The sequence below is a fragment of the Fulmarus glacialis genome, unplaced genomic scaffold, assembly GCF_000690835.1.
Source record: "Fulmarus glacialis isolate BGI_N327 unplaced genomic scaffold, ASM69083v1 scaffold44318, whole genome shotgun sequence".
Classification (NCBI taxonomy): domain Eukaryota; kingdom Metazoa; phylum Chordata; class Aves; order Procellariiformes; family Procellariidae; genus Fulmarus; species Fulmarus glacialis.
This window is the reverse complement of record NW_009230973.1, coordinates 1-24,208: the sequence shown is the minus strand read 5'-3', so window position 1 is coordinate 24,208 and position 24,208 is coordinate 1. Positions and strand designations below refer to the sequence as shown.

At 40.1% G+C, this 24,208-nt stretch overlaps 1 protein-coding gene across 1 annotated transcript; it reads right to left on the bottom strand.

Moving 5' to 3' along the window:
- Window positions 1-181: 181 nt before the first annotated feature.
- Window positions 182-19,561, bottom strand: TTLL12 (tubulin tyrosine ligase-like family, member 12; the record flags this gene model as incomplete). Its single annotated transcript, XM_009584409.1, has 12 exons — window positions 182-250; window positions 719-800; window positions 885-1,036; window positions 1,879-1,990; window positions 3,586-3,780; window positions 3,890-4,006; window positions 9,171-9,247; window positions 12,440-12,573; window positions 13,239-13,398; window positions 15,247-15,445; window positions 17,497-17,672; window positions 19,445-19,561. Coding segments are annotated over 12 exons (1,590 nt in total), but the record flags the coding sequence as incomplete, so codon positions are not given.
- Window positions 19,562-24,208: the final 4,647 nt, after the last annotated feature.

Sequence of the window (24,208 nt, the reverse complement as noted above, 5' to 3'; positions counted from 1 at the left end):
TGTGGTGTTTAGCTGCCTGCCTGGCTAAACCATGACATTTGTCCTTTGTGGAACTGATACACATGAAGTATGTCTTATGAATAAAAAGAAAAACCACAAAACACACTCTTCGAAAAGCTAGTTTGCTGAGTAAAAAAAGATCCATGAACATCTACATGAGAAAGATGAATTGCTGACTTACTTGTACCGTTGTCCAAGGATATTCAGGATATTGTTTTTCAAACAGAGGAATAAATTCTTCACAGTGTACCTAAAACAGTTTAGCAACATGAAAGACTGTTTTGGTTGGGAATGACTGAGCAATCAGATGACAAGAGAATGGAACATCAAGTATTTTCTTCCATTCATACAAACCCAGGTAGAAAACTAGGGAATTAAGACAGTTCCTGAATACATTCCTTGTTCCAGTATTTCTTGATATAAAAGATCACACTGAAATCTTTGACAATGATTAGCTGCCATTTTAATAATTCTTTTACCGCTCTCTATCGATATGGGTTATACTCAGGATGTAGGTTTATATTATCTTATATAATCTCAGATGATTAGGGGTCCAGAGGGGGGAACCTAGGAAAATATTTGCTTAGGGTACTTTCAAAACACTGACTGCTTATTTAAGTGGATGTGAAATAGGTTATTTGGCAACAGTCACAAAGGAGACACTGGAAGATTTTCTAACAACAGAAAGGCAAGGGAATGTTTTGGATTGTTTGCTTACCTGTTTTAATGTTACACCGGGAGCATAATTCATGACTGTGAAATGCTTCTCATAGTCATCCAAGTCATCAAGTGAAAATGCCCTAAGGAATAAAACAATTCCTTAGTTTCCAAGGTATCAGATTTAATTCTAAGCCCCTCCACACTAATGAGGAGAACATAATTACCGATTTGAAAAGCGCAGCCAGAATACATCATAGATATACAGCTTGAGTGGTTTTATGGACCGCAGCAATACAACATAACGGATGTCAAATTTAACCATCCCCACATCTTCTCGGTGAAACAAGACTGGATTCTCAATATATTTGCACACCACCTACAAAAAAGCAAAAACACTCACAGTAAATATAATTCAACTAAAATGAAAACAAAGTATCATTGGATCTCTATGATTTAAGGTATCCTTGTAGGCATTTCAGTTTTTCTTTAGAGATGTGCACAAATACACAATGTTGTTATGTGAGTAGGTACCTTTTATCAAACTCTGACATCAGGGTGGGGAAGTGGGAGGCCAGAATGTACTCATTTTCAAAAAAAAAATCACAAAATTGATTTTATTTATAATTTCAGTGACCTTGTTCGTTTGAACTAGAAATGTGAAGCAATTCTTTGTGCATTTCTGCACTCCAGAAAATACATGCAGTCCACACACCAACAGAAATAAAGCTGAAGCGACACTCTGATGCATGACCGCATATTGCAGACTCCCTCTAAAAAGCTCCATGATTCATCTATTGTTGGCAAAGACGGTACTTTGTGCCACTGAGCAGAGCTGTGGATCAGCAATAATGATCAACCAGGGGACAGAAGCAATAATGTTCCAAAATTTATGACCAACGCTAACTATAGCTAATGCGTGTTCATCTGCCAGTCTGAGGATTAGCGTTAAAGCAGCACCAAACAGGAGTATTCATTGCTGTCAGGGCAAGTTTTATTTTTTAAATAAGAAAACACCAGGCTCTGAGTTCATCACTGCAACAAATGGAGCTGACCAATTTGAATGTGAATCAATTCTGAATTGATTGAAACTGTATGCTTATGGCCAGCATATGAATTTTAAAGAAAATAAATTTCCTTCTTTGTATTTTTAGACCTCCCTTCTATGAAGCAGTTTTTCAGCTCTCCCCTTTAAATCACATTCAAACCATGCTCTCTAACCTTTGGGCTGCTTTCCCTATGCCTGATGATATTGTTAAGGCTGTTGGTGATGTGGGTATCCAGGCTTCTGGCCAAGTTCCACGGTTTGCATATCCAGTGATTGTCTTCTCCTCTGAGAGAGAGAGGGAGAGAGAGAGGGAGGGAGGGAGAAACCAATACCTGTAAGTATCCACCTCATTCATCTGTTTGAACATCCACTTGAACTGATCTATGTACTCCCCTGAATAAATACGTTATAAAGCTGTGGGCTAAAGTGCAAGAACGAAGGACTTTTGACTGACAGCTGGGAGCGGTAAACTTTAGCCATAAAGGGGAGAAAAGGCAGCGGTAGCTTTCACTGATCTTTTCAGTAGGACCTAACATGCTCTTACTGTTTAATTCCTCCTCTGCATCCGACTCCTTCAAAAGCGGAAAACAACCCATCAACAGGACAGCATCACCATGAACACGCACAGGTCATGGTGTGGAAATCATTCTCTCAGGAGTCCAAGAACATTCTGGCAGCTTATCATGCAATCTTCTAAGTTGATTCCCTAAGAACACCTCCAAATCACTCACATTAAATGACACCATAACTTGTCTCTTTGAGAAGAAATCATACAATATCTCAACAGTTTATATTGCAAGAAAATGAAAGAACACCACCATCTTCTCACTTTCTAGTAACTAGTCACATCAAGGGGCAAAATTCTTTGAAATATCTTTGAGGAAAATAGGCAACATTTTGGTCTTTCAATGCATCTTTCTGAGTAAGGGCAGGGTGACACTTGATGTCTTCCTTTCCTCAATCTATTAAAGCATCTTGAGAAACTTCTTGAGCTTCATGATAAACAGCATAAACTGAGCTGAAGTTAGTGGTGTTGACTTAAGTGGGTCCGTTTTGTTTGTTTATTTGAAACTTCTATCCCCTCCTTCCCATTCCCTACATACACATTGCATTTACGGTCAATCCTTCGTATTAAAAAGGAATTAAACTACCAAACGCTAGGGATACATGGAAGGAGCACTCTCTCCTGGCCATGCCAGTCAGTAACAGACTACATAGAGCAAAGAATGGCCAAATGAAATGCCTGGCAGGTGGCACCATAAGCAAGCGTCACCAAAGAAGCAACCTTTCAACCAGAATTCTCCACACCAGGCATAAGAGGTTATACCACTAGCAGTACCTAATGCTCTCTTTCTCTCTTACCAAAAGAAAATCTTAGTTTCCATCCACTCCAAGGCAGCTGCACCAACAGAAAGAGAGTGGATTTAAAACCCTAAAGCTCCACAACTGCTTTAGGCTAACACTAAAACCCAATTTTACTTTCACAATCTTACAGAACCCAAGTACTTTAACTCCAAACATTTTCCACTCTGGCTTAAGTGCAAGAACAACTGCTACTGGTTCCCTGGAAAAAAAAAAAAACCTAGCATTTGTTGCAAACACATTTTGATCCTTTGTATATCTGTTAAATACAGCTTCAAATCTGTACTCAAATCATGGCGAAGTTTCTGTGTTTCAAAATGCATTGCTTAACTACTCTTACATTAAAGAGAATACCTAAAATCTCACACTTTCCAGGTAAAATTCACTTCAACATAAACGCAGCAAGAACAAATCCATAGTGGTGTAACAGCTGTGAACCCCAAAATGCAGGCTACTGGTCTTCGAGGAAAGTGGGATCAAGAAAGCACAAAATGTAAGGAAGCAGAAACACAAGCCACCTTCTGTCGCGTTGCTGAAAGTAGCTGATGAACTGAGGCAATTCTGTTTGGAGGTTAAAAGTACGAGGCAACCATCTTGGCCCGTCTGGTCCTCCAGCTCGTCTAGAGATGGATGCCAGGCAGTCTTTGACAGTCAGGAGGTTCTCACATGGGAACTGATTCAGCATTACCTCAGGCCTTTCCTCACTTAGCTTCCTACAAAACAGAGGAGTTGTTGGGTGAAGAAGGAATGTTGGGGGGGCCTTTGGGAACACAGTTTTTATAGCAATAAAAGAATTTGTATTATCAGGGGAAAAATTGCAACCTATAATCTTTGAAGTGTGAGAAGTTGTAGAGGATGTCAGCTTCTCCCTCGTTGTCTGTGAATACAAAACGGGAATGTGTCAGGTTGTTGAGGACTTGCTGAATGTCTGTGAAAACCCTAGAAGAAGAAAAAGGCATATGAAGAAAAATATGAGTTTGGTTTCTGAAACTGATCAACTCCTGCTTGAACAGAAAAAAAGTTTTAAGCTTGGCTTCCTACAAGAATTATGCTTTACCAATACACACTATCTGCAACAGTCTCTTCTTAAGCCACAGAAATGTTTTAAACGGAAGTGGGAAGATTAAAGAGACAGAAATCTCAAAGATAGTTTAGCTCCTACAACTTTCACAACAATAGCAATTCAGAAGACAGTGACTAAGTCCCCGACAGAGAAGCACTAACATGAATTCATTATTCTACTGAAAAGTCCCTGAGAGAGACCTTGTAAATGCCTTTGTTGCTGAAAGAGCCCTAAAAAAATCAACCTGCTGTCATTCACAAGAAATAAATTCATAGGAAATCTTGTCAGTTTAACTCAGTAGCTTCAAAAGACTATTTTAAGAACTTCACACAGAGACATTTCCAAACAATCAAAACATATGAAAGTATGCATATTATGTATGTGCAGGAAGTACACACAACTTTGAGGTTTAATACAAATCCCCTCCCAGCCCCACTAAAAAAAAATCACACCAAAACCAACCCAAACCTGATACACATTACAGAACATAACCAAGAACGAGGAAAGATGTTGCATATCTTAGGAAATTCCCCTCTCAAATAAAAACAGTGACTTGGCTATCTGACATGCTAAAATAACCAGATAGCAATACAGGTTATTTTGATGATTTTACAGCTTAAACTGAGGTCACTTAATTCAGAATTCAGCATGACAACTCAAAAAGCAAGACTGACATAGAAAACAGTTCTCATAGTAAGGGAACATTTAAACAGACTCAGCAACCACTAATTTTTTCCATGAGAAACCAATATATTTCTTCCTCCTCCCCAGACCTATTCTTATCAGTTGTGTAACTTTCCTCTCCTCCTCTGCTACTAACCAACTGGAAGATATATTCCCCTGAGAGAGACTTCTCTGAACTAATGAACTATAAAAATAGCCCAGTACATGGGGAAATACATTCTTTAAAAAGTATGTAAGATGTTTGGCATAGCTTCATGTGTGACATACTACAATGGTTATACTATTTATGCTGAAGCCTAAGACCAAGAGAGCTGACTTCACTGTAGATTAAGAGAGTCAGCCTGGCATCCCTGTTGAAAGAAGTCACCAATCTTTCCCCACTGTTGCAACAGGGCAAAGTTAATATCTTCATATGGGCTCACAAGCATTTCTTTCTGCAATGTGTGGCTTGGCTTCTCCTTTTAAGTCTGCACACTAGGGGAAAGTACAATACTAAATTTGATACAGGACCCAGTACAAATTCCACCAAACCCATTTCATATACAAGCTATCCAAATATCCACTGGTTTGGAGCAACTTTAGTCCTTGCTGAAGCAAAAGGGAATCAAAGTGGTGACCTGAAGATAACAGGCCTTATAATGCTGTAACAAAGTCTTGAAGCATCCAACACCCCCACACAAATACACACACAACACATGCAACACAAGAAATACTAGAATTTAAAGAGGCAATGGTATGAAAAATGCTCCTGTAACAAAGGCCTAAAGCCAAGGCATTTGGCCTTACACAGCATGGAAGGACACCTGGAGAGCCTAGCAGCATGTGATAACTCCAATAAATCTTATTCCACATCATTCCCTAGACATCATCTAATCAGTCAGAGGTGTGTGTCCTCTCCCCACACCCCGCTTTTTATTCCAGGTTTCCAAATACATTATTTAGTAATAAACTCCCACTGCTGGCTGGACACCAGCTACTTTTCTCAGCTGAAGAGCAGGGTGTTCTTAACACGAATCGGGCATTCAGCTGCGAGGTGGGTCACCTCCTCTTGCACATCCAAAAATAAATTTCTTCCCAGTGTTAATTCACTTACATGCTCTACATAAGCTCTACACCACACAGAAATACAAGCAGTGACCTGCATTCAGTCACTCCGAACAGCAGGCTTAAAGATTCTGGTACTGTGCTTCCCCCAGTTAAGTATGAAAAACAAAGCATCCCCTTCCTAAAAAACTAATCCTTCTTTTTCAAAAATTTCCCACTACAACACTGAGCTGCCTTTATAGATACACAGAAGATACTGGTATCTTCTACAATATATAGTTATCAAAGACTATTAGAAAGACCTTTTTTTTTTTCCCCAGTAGCTTACAGGCTTACAGCTATACACAAGGTTTCACAGAGGTGCTACTCACATTAACAATAAAAAGCCTGCTTTGTTAATTTCGAAGTCTTGCTAAGAAATTTCTGTGCCAGAGCACTCTGGATTATGTATCTTAAGACTCGCTTATAGAACACAAAAATGCAGCACAAAAGAAACAGGGGAGCTCAATCTATCTTTGCTAAGTGCAGGAAGACCGTTGAAATAAACTGATGGAGGTTAAGATCAGAGGGAAAATAAGACCATTCCACTTGTTCCAAGTTTTTAAGTTACTCCATCCGTTCTATACACAATCCTCTTACCCTAAGTCTTGGGACAGTCAAAGGCTCTGGAAGGCAGATGATTTAATTTCGAGAAGGAAGATTTCATAGAAACGCTATATAAAATTCATGTATTTCACTGCCAACACCTATCACTGAGTTTAGTGGTCAGATTCCCTTAGGTACTTTAGTATATCCAGTATTAATGCACACATTTGAAAAAAGTCAGACCTCTGCACTGAAGAACACAGACTATAGGGACAGGCACCTGACAACTACTGGGCGATTCCTTTGTTGTTATCTAAGGAGCACGTAGGATCTTCTATGGTATTCCCCTGGTTTTGTTAAATAAGTTGGTACACATTCCAATGTCTACTTTGATAATACACATCCCCATATACACATAAAAATACAGACAGATAAGAAATGCACCAAGTCCCATTCTGGGTTTGATAGATGACAGAACCTCTACACTGCAATACTTTGGTATTAGCCAACCTATTCTGGACCTTTCATTCCAATATTAATGACACACTGAACTAATGAAGCCAGCTAACCATACTTCCTGAATGATTTTTCTTCCCTTGTCATACAGAAGTCCTAATAGGGATGCTATAAAGTCTGGGATTAAAGAAGATATTATTCAGTGGAATTCTGCAAATAAGATAAAACCTGTTAGACATTACTTAATTTACTCAAAGCATTTAAAGCTAAGAAGCAGTTATGAGAATCAACTCCCAAAGCACACAGCTGACAAGACCGATCAAAACAAAGAGTTGTCATCTCATAACAGCTCTTTGGGCATCTTTAAAAAAAATGACTGATATAGATGAAGAGAAACATGAAAAGAAAAGATCAAGAGAAAAGGAGATGATCAAGCCCAACACAAACTGGAAGGACTTTTCATATGAATTTTGTCTTTGAAACATTTAGTTCTTTTATCCACCTTTTTTTCAAGCCAGCAATCAGCACAGCTGGATAGAACAGTGTCCCTAGGGCAGCAGTTACTATTAATGCTACAAGACCTACTTGAACCTACAATTTTGCTATATCAAACTACAGGTACTTTCTCCCCTGCTTTTCAGGATTCAGGTTAAACATTTATTTCATCTTCCCATTCTCTGTCTTAGCTCTACTTGGAAACAAGATGACTAAGAATTTGTCCCAGGTTCTAAACTTTGCAACCTCATGCATTTAATTTCTTCCGAATCCCCAAGAACAGTGGCAATACCCAAGGCAGAGCATACACATTAACAGGTTACACACATCTATTCAGCTTCATACGTTCCCATCTGCCTGTCCATGATGGCAGCCTTAAAACCTTTAAAGCTTTGAAAAAGGCCAAGAGCACTGGAAGACTGCAGCTCCCACTAGGTCATCTAGACTCTGAGATGCTACCCCGCTCCTGGAGGAACTTTAGTAGATGAAATTCAGAACACAAGAAGGACCTTCTGGCCTCCTGCTCTCCTTTCTCCTCTCCAGACAGGAACTGGATAAAGAAGAGAGGAAAACCCTCAGGAGTATATGGATAGGGTGTTGATGACATTCCTTAGAAGCAGAGCAGGAAGGATTTGGCATATATTTCCCCACTCCTTCCTTCCCTGCTTCCCTGATGTGAATGTCATTCACCTGAAATATCAGATGCAAAATAGAGGCAGCAGTGAAAATAAGTCAACACTTCCCAACATCCTCACTGTTTCTTTCCATCTCTATTAGAATGCATCTACCTCTGACTCCCTTATCTGAAATAAAGGCAAGTACACTGTATTAAAAAGACAGCTTTTGCTTATCCTCAGTCTTGTAACCAGAGATTTCAACTGCATAATGAAATCTAGACTACCACTGAGCAAGTTAACAAATGCCTCTCAATATAAAGTGACTTTGATTTTCAGTAGTTCTTCTCAAGTAAAGTTGATCTAGTGAACAGCAAATCCCCTCAACACAAGAAGCTGGGGTGTGAGTATACCTATCCAATACATTCTAGCCTAACCTCATCCCTTAAGCAAAATGTTGCAAGCAGGAACTTGTATCCCAGTGTCAGACTACAAACACCCTGGAGGGCAACGCACAGCAATGCTATGTAACAGTATGTTTTTCTGGAATAAAACTAGTAGTAAGGCAGTCTAGCCACACAGTGCCACTGGTTTTGCTCACAAAAATCCCTTATCTTTGCAAAGGTGTTCCAGCTTTCTTCTGAAATACTTTCACACCATACACTCCATTTTTGTAGTAAGGCACATATCCAATTTAAAATATCCCAGGTTTTGACAAGATTCCTGTTTGGCAATCTCATCTGAAGAAGTGGAATAATCTGTTATATTCACACAGCACAGAGAAGCACATGTACCCCTATGGACGTACATGCTATAATGCAGAAGAGAAGTCTTTAGTCTTTCTTATATACTTTGGTTATATTCCTTAGTGAAAACAGCACTAAATTATGCAACTTTTCTTTCACCTAGAAGGTGGCACTTATTTAGGGAAAAAAAAAAAACCAACCTAAATTTATTTTTAGAAATTCTGTAAGTGGCAATCCATTTACTCTGAAGAATCCAACAAGAACAACTAGTAAGTCAGAATCTTAAGCAAGTGGCTACATACAAACACACTTCAACTTGCCTGTTGTTCAAAGCTCAAAAAGGCTGTTCAGCCTCAGCACACTGCAATTACTATACTTAATCTGGGTAAGAAAGCATTTTGTTTGCAGATACGTACTTGAAAACTTTGTCTTTGTCATAAACTGGTGGGTTTATCGCTATAGGCAGTTTTTCCTTGTTTTCTGCTAAAATAGCCTAAAAAACAAAAAACCCACAAAAAGTTAATACTAGGCAGAATAAATGAGCAGCCTTAGGTCAAACTCCACAATATTCAGCAGATATGAACAGCAGCTTAGACCAAGTTGAATTTTAAAGTGTGCATAATCAGGTTTATAAAAGAAGTAATTGAAAACCAACATAATCTTTAAGGAGAAGCTACAGGTAAAATATTCTGTATGATTCAATGTTCATTCAAGTGTTTTATTAGCAATAGCCTGTTGAAATTTTCTCAAATTGTAAACCTTATCTCCATATAAGTATTTAAATACATGTATACAGGTAGATTTGTAGTCACAGTGAAAATGACAGTCCATCTGCACATCTCATTGGTCTGCTGTCTTTGGCGCAAGTGAATTCCACCAAAGCTGCATTCTGAGAAATATATTATGTTGTGTAATATGCTGCTCAGAGGGGGGAAAAAAAAAAATCCATACAACAGCAGAGGCAGAAGGGAATCAGAGGTAAGAGGCTATTAGTAAAAAAGGAACAAGAAACATGGCTTCAAGACTATGGCTTACCAACACTGTCGAAGCACCCTGAGAAATTCCTGCTTCTCCTAAGCACTAACGAAAATATCAAATCACAGACGATCATGTGCAGTAAAAGACAAAGTTACTGTATTTCCAAAAAAATGGAAGATTGACCATTTAGCCATGATGTTTTTTACAGATAACAAAAAAAAACCACTATAGGAGGCTGGAACCCAATGCTGCTCCTGTAAAAATGAGCAAAAGGCTTTTTGCAGTCTTCAGCAGTAAACATGACCTTGAAAAATCTCACTTCACCTTTTACAAGACCTCTGACTGATAAAAGGAAATACACATTTGGATCATTGCTGATACCCCAGCAAAGGGAGTAGCTCACACAAACCCTGGGATGGGAGAAGTACATTTTGGAAAACCAAAGTAGCTGCTATTCTGCAACAGCTCCCTGAGTTCCAGCTGCTGCAGGCTGTCCTCATAAGTTGCAGTGGTGAAATGTCTGTCCAGCCATAGACATGCCTCTTTACCTTTAAGGCTGTTATAAGGAATACAATCATACACAACTGGAAAGCATAAACAAAACCATAACTGTAATCAAAGATCATAGACATCACCTTCTAGAAGAGACTGGACAGTACAAATACAAAATAATTCCTGCAGTCACCTAAGAATAGGAAGGGAGTCTGTACTTTTAAGAAGAGAAGACTACAATTCTCAGAACAATACCAGAGGATTCAGTACTGTCTTTATTGCAACTCGAATGCAGGCAGCTGTTGCAGAACAGCAACTACTCTGGTCCCCACAAGAGATACTTCTTCCACCCCAGACACTTCATTAGAAGCCGCCTTGCCTGACACTGGTTTCTGCAATCATTGCCCAATCATTACCCATAGTACCATTTAAGTTACAGTTCGTGGTCTGTGTTGGAGACCAGAATTAGGTAACAGAACAAAAACCAGGTAAAAGTTAAGCCACAATGTTACTGTAACAACTCTGTGATTCTTTTAAATAGAACACTGAAGCCTTCACATTTATTTCAAGGAAAATTAGAACAAGTAATTCTTAGCAATAGTAAAAACCAACAACACAGCCCATTTAACAACAAATGATTATTTGCACACAGTAGTAAAGCAGTTGCAGAAATTCTACAGTAATTCTACAGCAGCAAATGATTTTGAAACAGTATGACTTGCATAAACATTTAGAAATATTTTCACACAATTGTATTTCCCTGCAGAACTGCTGGCTCACATATTAATGCCGTAAAAAGATCTCTGAAGTTGTCTGTATTTCTTTACACATGCAGCTCTGCTTATGTGAAAATAGGGGAATTGGAAGTGTCAGCAACATGGTATCTCTTTCTAGCCACCTCACTTCTGGTGTTTAAGGATATGCTATGCCCTAAGCTACTCTTTACTGGTCTGTCACCAGTTAAGACTTTAATCTACAGCTAAACATTCTAGAGTAAAAGAAAATTCTGTTGATTGGTTCTAGCATCAATATTTTGCTGTGATCTCTTCTCAATAGCTGAGTGGCAGAGAGACAGTAAAGGAAAAAAAAGGATGCTTTGAGAACATGTTTTTAAGGTGGGGTGGTAAAGGAGGATTCTGTTTGCCCGTTTGCCACACACTGTTCTTTAACTTGACCTGATCATCCCCCAAAACAGAATTAAAACACATGCAAAAAATTGCCTTATCTGAGATCCAGGCACTTTTGCCAAGAGAACACCTGTAAGACATGAACTATGGGTGCATTGTTGCTCCTCAACTGTAAATGCAAAGTACATCTATCCCTTTTCCAAAAATGTAAAATACTAACCAATCAATCTGACTTAGGTTACAAGACAACCCACCTATTTTGAGTGTATACCTTTCTTTGGCAGAAACTTCATTTCTGACTAGATATTGTTAATAACAAGCTGGATGCAGCATTTTCTGCCTATCATAAGAAACATACAGTTGGGGTAGAGTATAGATTCATCTTTAGAAGCTGCACTTTGAACGTTAGTGGCCAGTACAGAGTCCTCCTAGGCATCAGGTTCCTTCATTTTTCTTAAAGAACCTCATGCAAATCTGGTTCATGAAAAGGAGATTCCAAACAACAATAATTTCACGTCCTTAAAATATCACAAACCTTTTGCGGAAAGAAGAGCTCAAAACAAAACAGATGAGTACTTTATAACAGTGCCATCAAACTAAAGACATCTCCGCTCCAATATTTAATGGTTCTAAACCATGACATTAAATGAGTAGCCAGGCTGAAAAATACAGTCACTTCTAAAACACTAAAATAAGTCTTTCTGTAATTCAAGACTGACCAAAAGTGCTACAATAAAAAATCCAATCTGTAAGCCTATTAAGACAATGTCTCAAATATCTAACTGGAAGGTGGGTACCTCATATGAAGTACCTTGTAGCATGCTTATAAAAAAAGTTATACAATACCACAGTAACATATTAGAAATAATTTATGTTGCTTCAGTTTTGAAACAGTTAAATACTACGTGTTAGACATTTCTTGTCTCAGCATGCTTTCTTTGAAATGATTTGGGTTTTTTTTTTAGTTAAGAGCTGTACTCTAAATCAATCTTTAAGCCTAAAAAGAAGCAAAATAAGAATTCTTGCCATGTTTTTACACACTACCTCTTCTTAAAAGAGATAAAATATAAGATTTGTTAAAATTATACCTGGTAATGCTCATCTGATGGCTCTGGCGTAGAACAGTTGACATCCAACACTTCATTAGCCACCCATGGTAACAAAACACACTTCCTGATCAAGCGATCTGTTTCCCCATAAGCATAATCACGAGTCACTTCATCTGCAGCAAAACAAGGAGAACCTTCTAGGAACTGCCTTTCATTCTCCACTGAAAATCTTCCTCATGCTACATCACACCAATGACAGCTGAACAGTTAATAATACCACAACTTTTTTATTTAAATGCAAAATTAGAGATAATTAAAGAACTACATTAAAAAGGGTATTATTTAGGATGCAAAAATTAGTCCAAAACCATTTGACTTATGTCAGTTTAGTCAGACAGCTGGGCACTTATCTCCTCTATGTGATGGGGGTATAAGGTGGCCCCGAACCAAGATTACAGGAGCAAACGGTTGGCCTGGCATTTCCCAACTTCAAGTACTTGACTTTGTGACTCAAAGCTACAAACACAGACTTTTAAGGAATTTTTTTTTTGAACTCTCAGGTGACTGAATCAGTAGTTTCACTAAGACAGTGACGCAAGATTTAAGTTCTCTGTCAATAAAACGTTAATGACATTTTTTGACGGATGAAGGCCTCTATCTCACATAAATTATGGTGCTAGAAATATCAGGCAGAGAACTTTTAAATTCAATAGCACTGCAAATATGCAGTCATTTTGGTCTCGAAATATTCGTTCTGCTGTGAAGTGCTCAGTGATTTGTAAGAATATGGCACATCTTCCGTTGCGGGCATTAAAAAAAAAAATACAGACACGCTTACCACCAGTTTCAAGGTCTCTCAAAGGCCACAGAACAGTGTAAGCAATTTGTTGAGGCATATAAAACAGAGGAGCCGTTGCAAAGCTAGGCTGATCTGAATGCTGAATGCATGATCCAAATTCATCCATAATGTACCAGACAGGAACCTTCTCCTCGGCAGTCTGTACAATTAAAGAGAGGGTGAGACATCCTGCACACATCAATGGCTAGAAAAGCAGCGCAAGACAGAAGGCACCAGCAGCACCCCCTACACCATTTCTCTGTTTCCTACTCTAGCCAGGATTGTGAGCAGGTTCGAAGTACAGAGTAACACTCCCATCCCTGCAACTCTGAAGCTAAGCCAGCCTAGCATCCAGCCACTGCTGGGAACAGCCTGTTCCCATCTCAGCTGCACAGTCCCATCCTCTTTCTTATGCTAGTGCTATTGGTTACCCAACCCGCTTCCCCTCTACCAAATTAGCCAGTTCAGGGAGCTAAACCAGCAGAAGGCTGTTCGGTTTTTTTGGTAAGGTTAGTTTTCCTGCAGTTTCTATCAGAATCAGTTTACTACAAGGACGAGTTGGAAGTTTACAGCTTAAGAACGAGAGCAGAACTGCCCCCCACAACAACAGCTGGCTGTAAGAGTGTTGAGGCTGCATCATCAAACCATCCCTTCCTGCAACACTTGTCATGATAAAATCCTGAATGAATGAACAAACTTTAAATTGCTTGGTAGCGCTACTGTCATCATTTTACAGGCGTGGAAATGGAGGCAGAGAGATTAGACTTAAGATATTCAAGCAGCCCAGTGCCAGAAAGGGGAATAGAAGACAAATTCAGCTACAAGTTGAATTAATTGTCTTCCAGGAAAGCACTGTTCAAGTGGTAACACAGATAATTCCACTCAACTCACAAGCCATTCATGACAAGAAGATGGGAAACAAAGACATAGGGTAGAAAGATGGAGAGATACTGTTCAGACCTCCCTTTTATTTAAAGGAAAAAAAATCCAAGAAAAAAGAAAGCAGTCACAACTAATCCCTTTCTCAGGGATTTTTCAGGCCTGATACTACCGTGAGCTAAGCTGATACCTTAATTGATAAATGTGTGCACTCTAGGGAACAACCTCAAGCTCCTCAGTTAAGAGATGCAGGTTGGTCATGCTCACACTACTTAGGGTTAGCCCTGCCCATTCTGCATAGGGCTTGGCACGAAGAACTTGCTTTTCTCCTATTTAATCCAAAATACTCACAATAGCCTAGGAGCTATACTGCAGCCCCTACAAAAGAGTTTTTAACTGAACCCTAAGGGTTGTATTCCCTCAGAAATGGCATGCATGCATTTGAGGGTGTTTGAAGGCTCAAGACCTGCCGGGACAGTGCTGAAGGACTATGTAGGGCAGAGGGACCAAACCTGGTGTGATCTTATCCACACCACCTAGAAGTAGCAGCCCTTGGAGTAAGCTATGCCCAGAAACACTTAGGCTCCATCTTGAAGCTAGCTGGTTCCCACCTGAGGGTGAGCTAACATTTACACAGCACAGACAATCAGTTGCCAAATACAAACCAGGAAGTTAAGTTATTTGACAGCGTAGATATATCCCTGGTACGTAAAGCACTCTATACAGGTGAGGAAAACTGTGAGCATAGCCGAGACACACACTTTTATGTGAGACAGTTGATTCAAGACGATTCTTTCCCTCACTATGAAAAAGTTTGAGTAGAAAAAGCCCACATAACACATAAGCAGATCTCCCCTTTCTAGCCCCTTTCTTTTGCAGGAGGCTCCTCCCCTCTCTATAAAAACCCCCTCCAAAGTTCTCATCAGAAAGCTGGTAAGAAACCACTGTCCATTTTAGCCCTACATAGCATTTGCTCTCCTTCCAAGAAGTTGTTTATTCTGAAATGCCTGTAAAGGACCTTTTTTGTATTGGAAATATATCTTCACATGTTAACAGCCACATATTAGAATGTCTTTACTCAGGGTTGCTCAAAACTTCATAGCATCCTAATTAGGCTTTACAGACTTACCCCTTGAGAAATCTGGTAGGTCTGATTGTATTTCCACATCTCCTGCAACACCTGCTCAATACTGCCCTCATCTGGGATCTCTCCGTGAAAGTCGATTCCCATGAGATTTGTCATTCTGTGCAGTAAACCAGGCACGTGAAGCAGCTGCTGGCGGGCATGTTCAACACGGTACGTCCAGGCGTGGTCGATGAGGAAAATGCTTAAAGAGAATTTTTGTAACATTACAACGGTATATTTTAACACGTATATAGGCAAATGTTCTGTGAGTAAGAGCTACATTTCCTTGTAGATGGTTTGATAACTAAGTTTTCTCTTGCTCCCAAAGTCAGTCCCAGAGTACACATTGTGACATTACAGGTTAGGAACAACCTCCCAGCAGTAACTTACACTCTGTTTTTTTTCTAGAAAGCTTATTGTGCATTAGTTAGTATTTCCATGAAAATGAGGAGCAAACACAGAACAAGGCACTCAGCCTGTAAGCCCAGTTCCCTTAAAGGCCAGGAACACAAGAGTTTCTTCCCTTTTGATCATTATTAACTCCACTGCATCAACCTGGTATTCTTGCCTGAAGAAGGAAAACAATACATTATTTTGTAAAAGTATTCGAGGATCTTATTAGCCATAAGCTCTGTGACATCTACTGTCATCTGTAAAACTAGGTGGAGAGATCTGATCATCAGAAGCCTGTATCATTTGCTATAAAAAAAAAGGATTAAGTTTTAAGTCTTTTCCATTGTTTCTCTTTGGTTTTTTGGGGGGTGTTCCCCCTCCCCCCCAAGTCTTTTTAGAAAAAATAAATTGTTTTAAAAGAATTACCAATCTAATCAAAAACAAGATCGTAGACAACTGGCACAGCTTCCCTTGACAAGTTTAACCCTTGTTTAGGCTGCATGATTTTTACAAAAAAACCACATAGTTATTCAAACAGAAGGGTTCTCCACATTTTGGTTATATCCTCTTACTGAACCAAGTCAGAGAAGAAGCTGAACTCTACTTGCTAAAAAAAACCAACACAGCAAACAAACAAAAAACCCAACCCCTGCCCCCAAACAAAACCACCCCACCACCCATATTTCAGAAAGTTAAAAACATGTCATCTGTCACATACACCAAGCACCCTTGAACAATTATTGTATCTCAGATTCCACATACAGAAGAAACCTCATTTAATTTTAAAATTAAAGACTCCAGAGAATGCTAAGGTCAAGCTCTTTGGAAATCTGTTAGCAAAGAGGTGTGCTGGTGTTCTGCTCCTACATTCCACACATCTGAATGCTGCAAAGAAGCCCAAGATTATCACAGGAGCTGTTTTGAACTTTATAATTTAAGTGTGTTCTCAGATTTAGAAAGGCAATGACTTAGGTTAAAGCAGGCATGTAAAGGCAGATAGACCTATGCTCTATGTTGTTTTTATTCATCAAGGCTAAATTTATGTTTTTAGACTTTGTATGTTTACCTAAGACATAAAAAGTATGAAAGTTCTGGCAAAAGAAGTTTTATAGAATTGAGCAGAATTGTGTTTAGATCTCCAGCAGAGTTGACTTCATCTCACTGCCATCTATCAATATATGACAAATAGCCTGTTCTATGTTTGAAACCAATAAGAACTCAAAAAGCTGTGTTGTAACACTAAGTTGTTTCTTATGCAACTTTTTTCTAGTTTTATAGCTGTGTACTAGTCTCATATTCATGACAGATAAGCTGATTCTGAAGAAAGTCAACAGTAACTTGATGTATTCAATGATATAAGCACACACAGCATGCAATTCACACAATCACACTCTCAAATTATACTTTAGCCAACTGGAGGAAATTTAACAGTCCTTGGATCATTACTTTGAAGCTGCTTAGTACCTCCTTAGCCAGAGATTTGTGAAGGTCACAATTATTTCTTCTTTTTTTTTTTTCCAAGGGCACACAGTCTTACAGATAAAGTTTCTGTTTTCTTTCTGCAGAATTAATTTCAAGGTTGCCTTTTCCCTATTTTCTCCCTCAGTTTACTAGAACAGATTTCTAAGCATCTTCCTGTATGACTTAAAAAAGAACAACATTAAGATACTTGCACTCCTAGTACCCCTTGCAAGATGTGCCTCATAGCATGCCCCTTTCCTCAAAGGGGCAGCTATGTCTTACAGTAAGAAAAGAGGATTTCTGAATAGGATCAAACAAGTTTTAAAGCAAACTGTCCATATAATTTTAGGGTTTAGGACTACTCAAAGCCTGAACACTAGTTCTGAAATAACTACTCACCTATTGGGATTGGAGGCTTGAAGCCCACTCTCATTTGTTACGATAACTTTGAAACAAGGTTCATTTCCAGGATTTGGTTTCTTTTTTAATTCTTCTTCCATTTCTTCATCACCTTCTTCCTCCTCATCCACCTCTTCTACTTGCATTATACCAAAGTAGTCACCAGCATCAAATACCTGAGATTGAAAGTGCACAAAATATCAAGCAGTTGGTTGAGGCAATACCCTGATATGCATAATGCAATGCTGAAAGGCACTTGCAGCCAATTTTGGCCTGCAATCCCATAAAAATTGGCATTTTTAACTTAACAGATAAATGAACAACAGTATTTATTCTTTCACATTTTAATAGAGCTGTTTGTTCGGGAAGTTTCTTTAGTTAATACTGGCAGGAAGCTTTGTTGGTTTCTTTGGTACCAATAGGTCTACTGATAATCATATATTAGTTTAACTTCTCATAAAAAATTCTAGAAGCTGAAAACAGAATGTCTTTGCTCAACTTTGCTAAAATCAACAATTTAAGACCTGCAAAACCAGGTATTACGCAGGCATCACAGACATACTAAAGTACATTAAGGCCCTTGAAGAAGAGCATTTACCACTCACGTCCTGAAACAGTTAAGAAATCTCAGCATGTTTCCTCTTTTTTTACAAGGAACTGCTGGTGCTCACCCACCTCCAGATGAGTTAGGAGATTCCTTACACTGCTACAAGTTAAGATCTATATACATACCTCTACTGATGTGCTGAAAGGAATCTGTTTGCATTCTTGCCTACTCCGGACATAACATCTTGATCTAGAACCTACATAAATTAAGTAGGCCACTATACAAGTTCCCCTTCTGCCAAAATCTTGCCAAATGATGGGCTTGCATATCTTCTGCAGAACCACAACTCTGCTAACAACCTTCATGATTTCAAAGTGAACACGTGCTTTTAAAAAGAAAAAATGTGTAGTGTCAGAAGACTTTTCAAATCCTTTCAGAGGGAGTTGTTTTGTTAATGAACAATGAACCACGCAGGAGAAGACAAATCATTTGTCTCAATCTAATCTCATTAGAAAGTTGCAGGGAGGGAGAAAGACCTAGAAGTGGGACCTCTAGGGTTACTGGTTTAACATGTCAAGGTACACCTAGCCTCTGACGCCACATTATTAGAAGTCATGACTTCTAGACATTAACAACTTATTAGGTGTAAAATTCCAGAGGCAGTGACAAGCTTTTATTCGTTCAAGGGAGCGTTCCTTCAGGATAATTATTTCTGCTAAGCCCCAACAAGGAGGCTAAGAAATCAACTCCACACCTGCAAAGCGAGGCCACCTAGACAAAGCAGATAGCTGCCCAAAGACAGCTAGCAAGGGAGGAAGGCAGTGGGGAAACAACACCTACTTCAGATCTTAAGCCACGGCATGATATCATAGACCAGACCCAAGTGGACAAGTACTTGAAATTCCCTTCTGAGGATCAGGGGATGGCATTTTCCTTTGGGTTGGGGGGAAGAAAAAGAAGATGCCAACAATGTGTTGGCTAACACCACGTATACATTTTTCTTAAGGTAAAGAAAATTACTTTGTCAACAACCTCACTGGAGATTAAAAATACACCTATTTTTTAAAAAATCAGAAACTGACTTAATATCATCTGCTTCAGCAGTCATCAAAATAGCTAGCAATTCTAATTTATTCCTAGTTTTCCAGTTTTGCTAAAAGAGGACAACATTAATCAACAGTAAGCAATATCATGACCTCTTGCTGTTAAATTAGTAGCCACCAACACTTCTTTAAGTGCCTGCTCAGTAGCATGTACAATTCATAGTCATTCTAAGCTGAGGTAGCCACACGCAGGTCCCAGCAAAAGGAAGAGTCCATCCTTGTGCGTCCGTCAATGGTGCTCACAACTTATTTTCGTCAGGTTAGCTCCCAGCTGGATCAGCTCCCTGATCTGGCTCACCGCACCATGACAGGCGGCAAAAAAGTGCACCAGGGCACACACGTTCCACTCCTCCTTGAAGTGACGCTTCACTGCTCCTGCTGCTGGATCAAGAGCTGTCCTCATCAAGGTAATTAGCTAGCAGAAGAAACAGCAGCTAAGTGACTGGCAGTCACATTAGAAAATTAAGAAAACCTGCAAGTGTGATTCACTGGAGTCCACTTGACACCTGCTATCGTATGGCACTATGTATGCTTTCTACATTTGACATTTTGTCTTAAGGAGTTTGTAAGAGCAGGGTTATGAGGTGAGCCATCTGCTGACTCGGAGATTAGCCTTCACTCGCCACAGGTTCCACCCATTCACCAAACACCCATGATGAACGTTAATATCCAGTCCTTCTACAACCAAGGGACACTGTTGGCTTTATATTTTATTACATATCAACTCAAGACTTAAAAATGAAGGGACTCCAAATCCTCTAAGCCAAAGTTTTGACCTCTCCCTCCAACAAAGCGTCAGTTGCATGAGATCATAGCAGTTCCAGTTACCAAAAACTCTCCACTTTTAATACCTTTTCAGCAGAATTATGCTAAAAAAAATTTCTCCTTGAGAATTTATAACCTTGAAAAAGTGAATTAGGTGTATTCCTCATCTGAAGCAATTCACACTTCTTGGAGCAGCAGCTCAAGACCACCTTAATCAGTAGCTTTTTGTGAGGTTTTTGTTGTTTTTTTAAATTCATAATTGATCACGCAAACAGTTCAGTAGCGAACTGACCGATCTGGCAGAAGTGCCTGGTTGGCAGTGTGGACACACAGCCTGTTGAGCGGGTGGACGACACTGCTGTCCTCCTCTGTTCTTTCCTGCCTTTGAGAGAGTCTGTCACACTGTGAACCTACTAACATAGCAGCTCCATTAAAGGAATCTTAACCTACTTAAGCAAAAAACAGCTGGATAAGATCATGCCACCAATTTGAAAAGTATAACCTTTTGCTTGAAGCAGAATAGGGAGAACTCGCATGAAGTACTCCGCCAGAGTAAGTAATAATCTCTAGAAGACAGGAAAAGGGTAGCAACACATTTTGGTAGCACAACTATTTGCAAGCAGAACAAGCTTGGGCAAAATCACTCCTTCTTCATAATCAGGTGCAGTTCCAACCTAACAAACCTAATGAACCAGAGAATGTGATAACAAAGCAGGCACATGTCATGACAATTACCACGCACAGGCATCTTCAGCAAATTCCTTTTAGGCACAACACAAACTGCTTTGAAGGCCACAGGTAGCCTCTGAGCGACAGCCTGCCCTCCCCTGCTCTGGAAAATAAAGTCTAGTAGTATTGATCATGCTGCATTCCTCCTAGTAATTAATTAAAAGCCTCCATTTCTAACTGGCATGAAACTCTAAGCAGTCCTTTGCCAGCAACATCTCAGGGCCACAAAAATCCTGCTGCAATACACAGAAGCCTGCCACATAACTTAGCATATGGCTGGAATAGGAAAAAAAAAGATTACGAATAAAATTAGATGCAGGCACTGTATTTCCCAGGCTTATAATCAGACTATAGACAGTTTCTCCAGTAACATAAATAGAATTTTACGGTTTATAGTAAATTATTACACATGCATATGTTTTGTTTTTCAAGTTTCTGCCAGAAACATGGAGAAGTTTGCTTCCCAACAGACACTGAATGCTAATTGCAAAATAAATAAATAAAAGCAGGTTTCTTGATCTAGCAGATATACCATGTTTTGAACAAGCAATCCAATTCAATTCATGGTTACATAATGCTCTCAGAAGGAAACCTGCTGCAGCAGATCTCAAGGTAAATGAAAAAAAAAACCAAACACAAAATCCCTCCACTTTTCTCCCAGGCTTTAACATACACATAGGAGGGAGGGTGCATTCACTCTGTATGTTGAAGCACGTGTACATGTTGGAAAACAGCTGCCTGGGCTGGGTTCTAGAGGTACTGATGTAAGAGAGATTTTTATCTGTATTATGGATGCAAATTTTCCAAGTTCAATGCTAGAAAGTTTTAACTTTGCAACAGGTTAGGACAAATGAAAAATTCCTCCCACCTTCACACATGAAACAAGGAAACTCATCCTATGCTCCATCTTGCACTGATTTTTTCCCCCCAGTTATTCTTTATTACCTAGACTCCCAAAACATTTTCAGTCTTTCCCTTCACCTCCTTTGCTTTCTTCACTGCTGCTCCTCCAGCCACTCCACATGATCCAGTTCTAAGTAAGGTACTGTAGCTCGTCTCTACCTCCTCAAGAGCTCATCCCAGTCCATGGTGCTCCTCACAATAATTTTCCCTAGACATCTCAGTCTTCACCATATCCTTTTCACTTCTTCTGGATAAAACCCAGAAGCTGCAACAGCAGAGACAAGCACCATCAGCAGCCTAATTTATCTTCCTAAGCACATTGAAATCATTAAATCTCTCTCTCCACACGCACTGGAACACTAGTACAAAAGAACAGGCTCAGACACCACTGCAAGCAAAATGAAACAGAAGGAGCAGCCTGCCACCTTAGGGCATATGCTTTATTCATCCTGCCTTTCTCCACCCCAGCCTCCGTAAAAGGATCAGGACTATGGGTCTCCTCACTCTATTTTCTTACCTTCTACATTTCACCCCCTGCAACAAAGTTGGTGACGTGCAAGGATTTCAGCTACAGGACAGAAGTCTTAAGCCTGCATTATGTCACAGCACAATTCCAAAGTTAGCCAGCTACCTCCAGCTTCATAATACTGGCATAAGGCAATGCAACAGCTTGCAAATTCGGGTTTCCTTACCAGCTTTATACTGCCTTCTATTTCATCCTGTTTCAGTACATCCCTTCTCATACCTTCCTATTTAAGCAGAGCAGTAGATATTCCCTGCTCCAAGTCACTCGCACATATGCTTGTTGAGAGAGTATAATACAACAGGAAGTTTGTTACTGGGCATATGCTTGAGTTAATGTAGTTTTATTTTCTTTTTGTAATACACACGTATTCTGCTATTAGCAGTACCAGACACGGAACAGTTAGAAAGCAGGAGGAACATATTCAGACCCTTCCTGACTGTATGTGCTATAAACACTCAGATTATATCACAACTTGCTATGCTTCCCTCCTGTCCCAACTTTAAAGTTGAGAGGGGGAAAAGAAGCATGCAAGTAATTAGAAATTAGTTTACTTGTACATGCATGTTAAACTACAGTCCCCTCTCCTTGCTGAAACTTCTCATCCTATCTCACTTGTTTCTCCACTGCTCATCATGCCCTCCTGCACCCCACCGTTAGTTCCCTTTTCTCCCCACACCTTGAGATTCCCATCAGATCTCTTTCTCTCCCCAGGACTTTAAGTTCACCTCATTCTTACTTCCTTCTCCAGGCAGACTCCTCCAGACTCCCTGGAGCGCTCTCAAGTCTCCAGACAATCAGTTTCGGGTTGTGTCTTTTTCCTGCCTCAGTTCCTTGTTCCTTCACTCCGTAAATCCAAGACAGCTTTCCTCACCACTGAGGCTGGCTGCTACGTGCAAAACGAAAAAAATTTCTAAATTCAACTTGTGTCTTTACAAGCTCTTTGCCCAAAATGACTCCTTTTCTTGACTTTGTTTCTCTTCTCTTTCTCATCACAAAGCTCCAGGGAGCAAGCAGATGGTTGCTAAAAACACAGGCGAAAAGGGATTCTCCATCCTGGAGTGTGCCTGTGCCCCCACACTCCCTTTAGTTCAGGGCCAAGACCAGATACTCCTGGTGTCAGCTTCAGCTGAAACATACCCAGCCCTTGCAAAGGGATGGTCTGTATGCTACCTGGGAAGGGCTACAACAGGGGAACTCAAAAAGGCTCACAAAGAGCAACATCCCTCAATTTATGTCATTGCATCTGTGAGTAGCAATTTTACAAAGACTTACCAATTGCCCAAAATTTGGCCTGACAAAAAGTCACACAGCACTGCTGCTCTCAGATGCTCTACGAAGCAGTCCATGCATTGCTATTGTTTTAACCATTGCCAGAACATTCTTCTACCACTATCTCCGTTCTCTGCAAGAGCTGAACAGCTTTTACTCAGATCAACAATGAATGAACAAATCAAGCGGCCAAAACCACTCCAGAAAACAGCCTGAGACAGGCAACTCACACATATGCCAGACAAGCTGACTGGGATAGCTCTGCACAGTTACAAATGATTGAGAACAGGGTAGACCAGCGTGGAAGTGAACAGAGCCAGGGAAAAAAAAAAGATCAGCTAAAAGCCAACCCAAACCATAATACATTAACATATGACAATGTCCCGACTTTACTACTACGCTGTTGCTTTTCTATATTCCTCCTTGGCGAAAAGGTCTGAAAGCTTTAAGACATATTCATCACCTCTCTCCAATATTGGATCTCCAGTTACCAGGATCCCCAAATGCTTTCAAGCTTTACGCTGACAACAGCAAGACGAAATCAGATATGCACAATACACCTAATCTCTTTTACAGTCCCAAGCTGCAGCTGTGGTAACACAACCAGCACGAAGCTTCTCCCACCCTCCCCTGCAGGGCAACCTCTTGGCTCTCTTTGTCACCCCGGCTGGGAAAGGGGGACCCTGCTCCCCACCACGGCACACGTGAGGAAAGCCTGCCCTCCACGCTCCCCGCACCACCGCGGGAGTGGGGCGGTTGCTTCATGCCCAGCTGGGGAAGGGAAGAGAGGGAACCCCACGCCTCGCCGTTGTGTCCTCGCTGAGGGAAGCCCCTTCGGCGGGAAAGACCGCGCGGGGCCGGGGGCGGGGG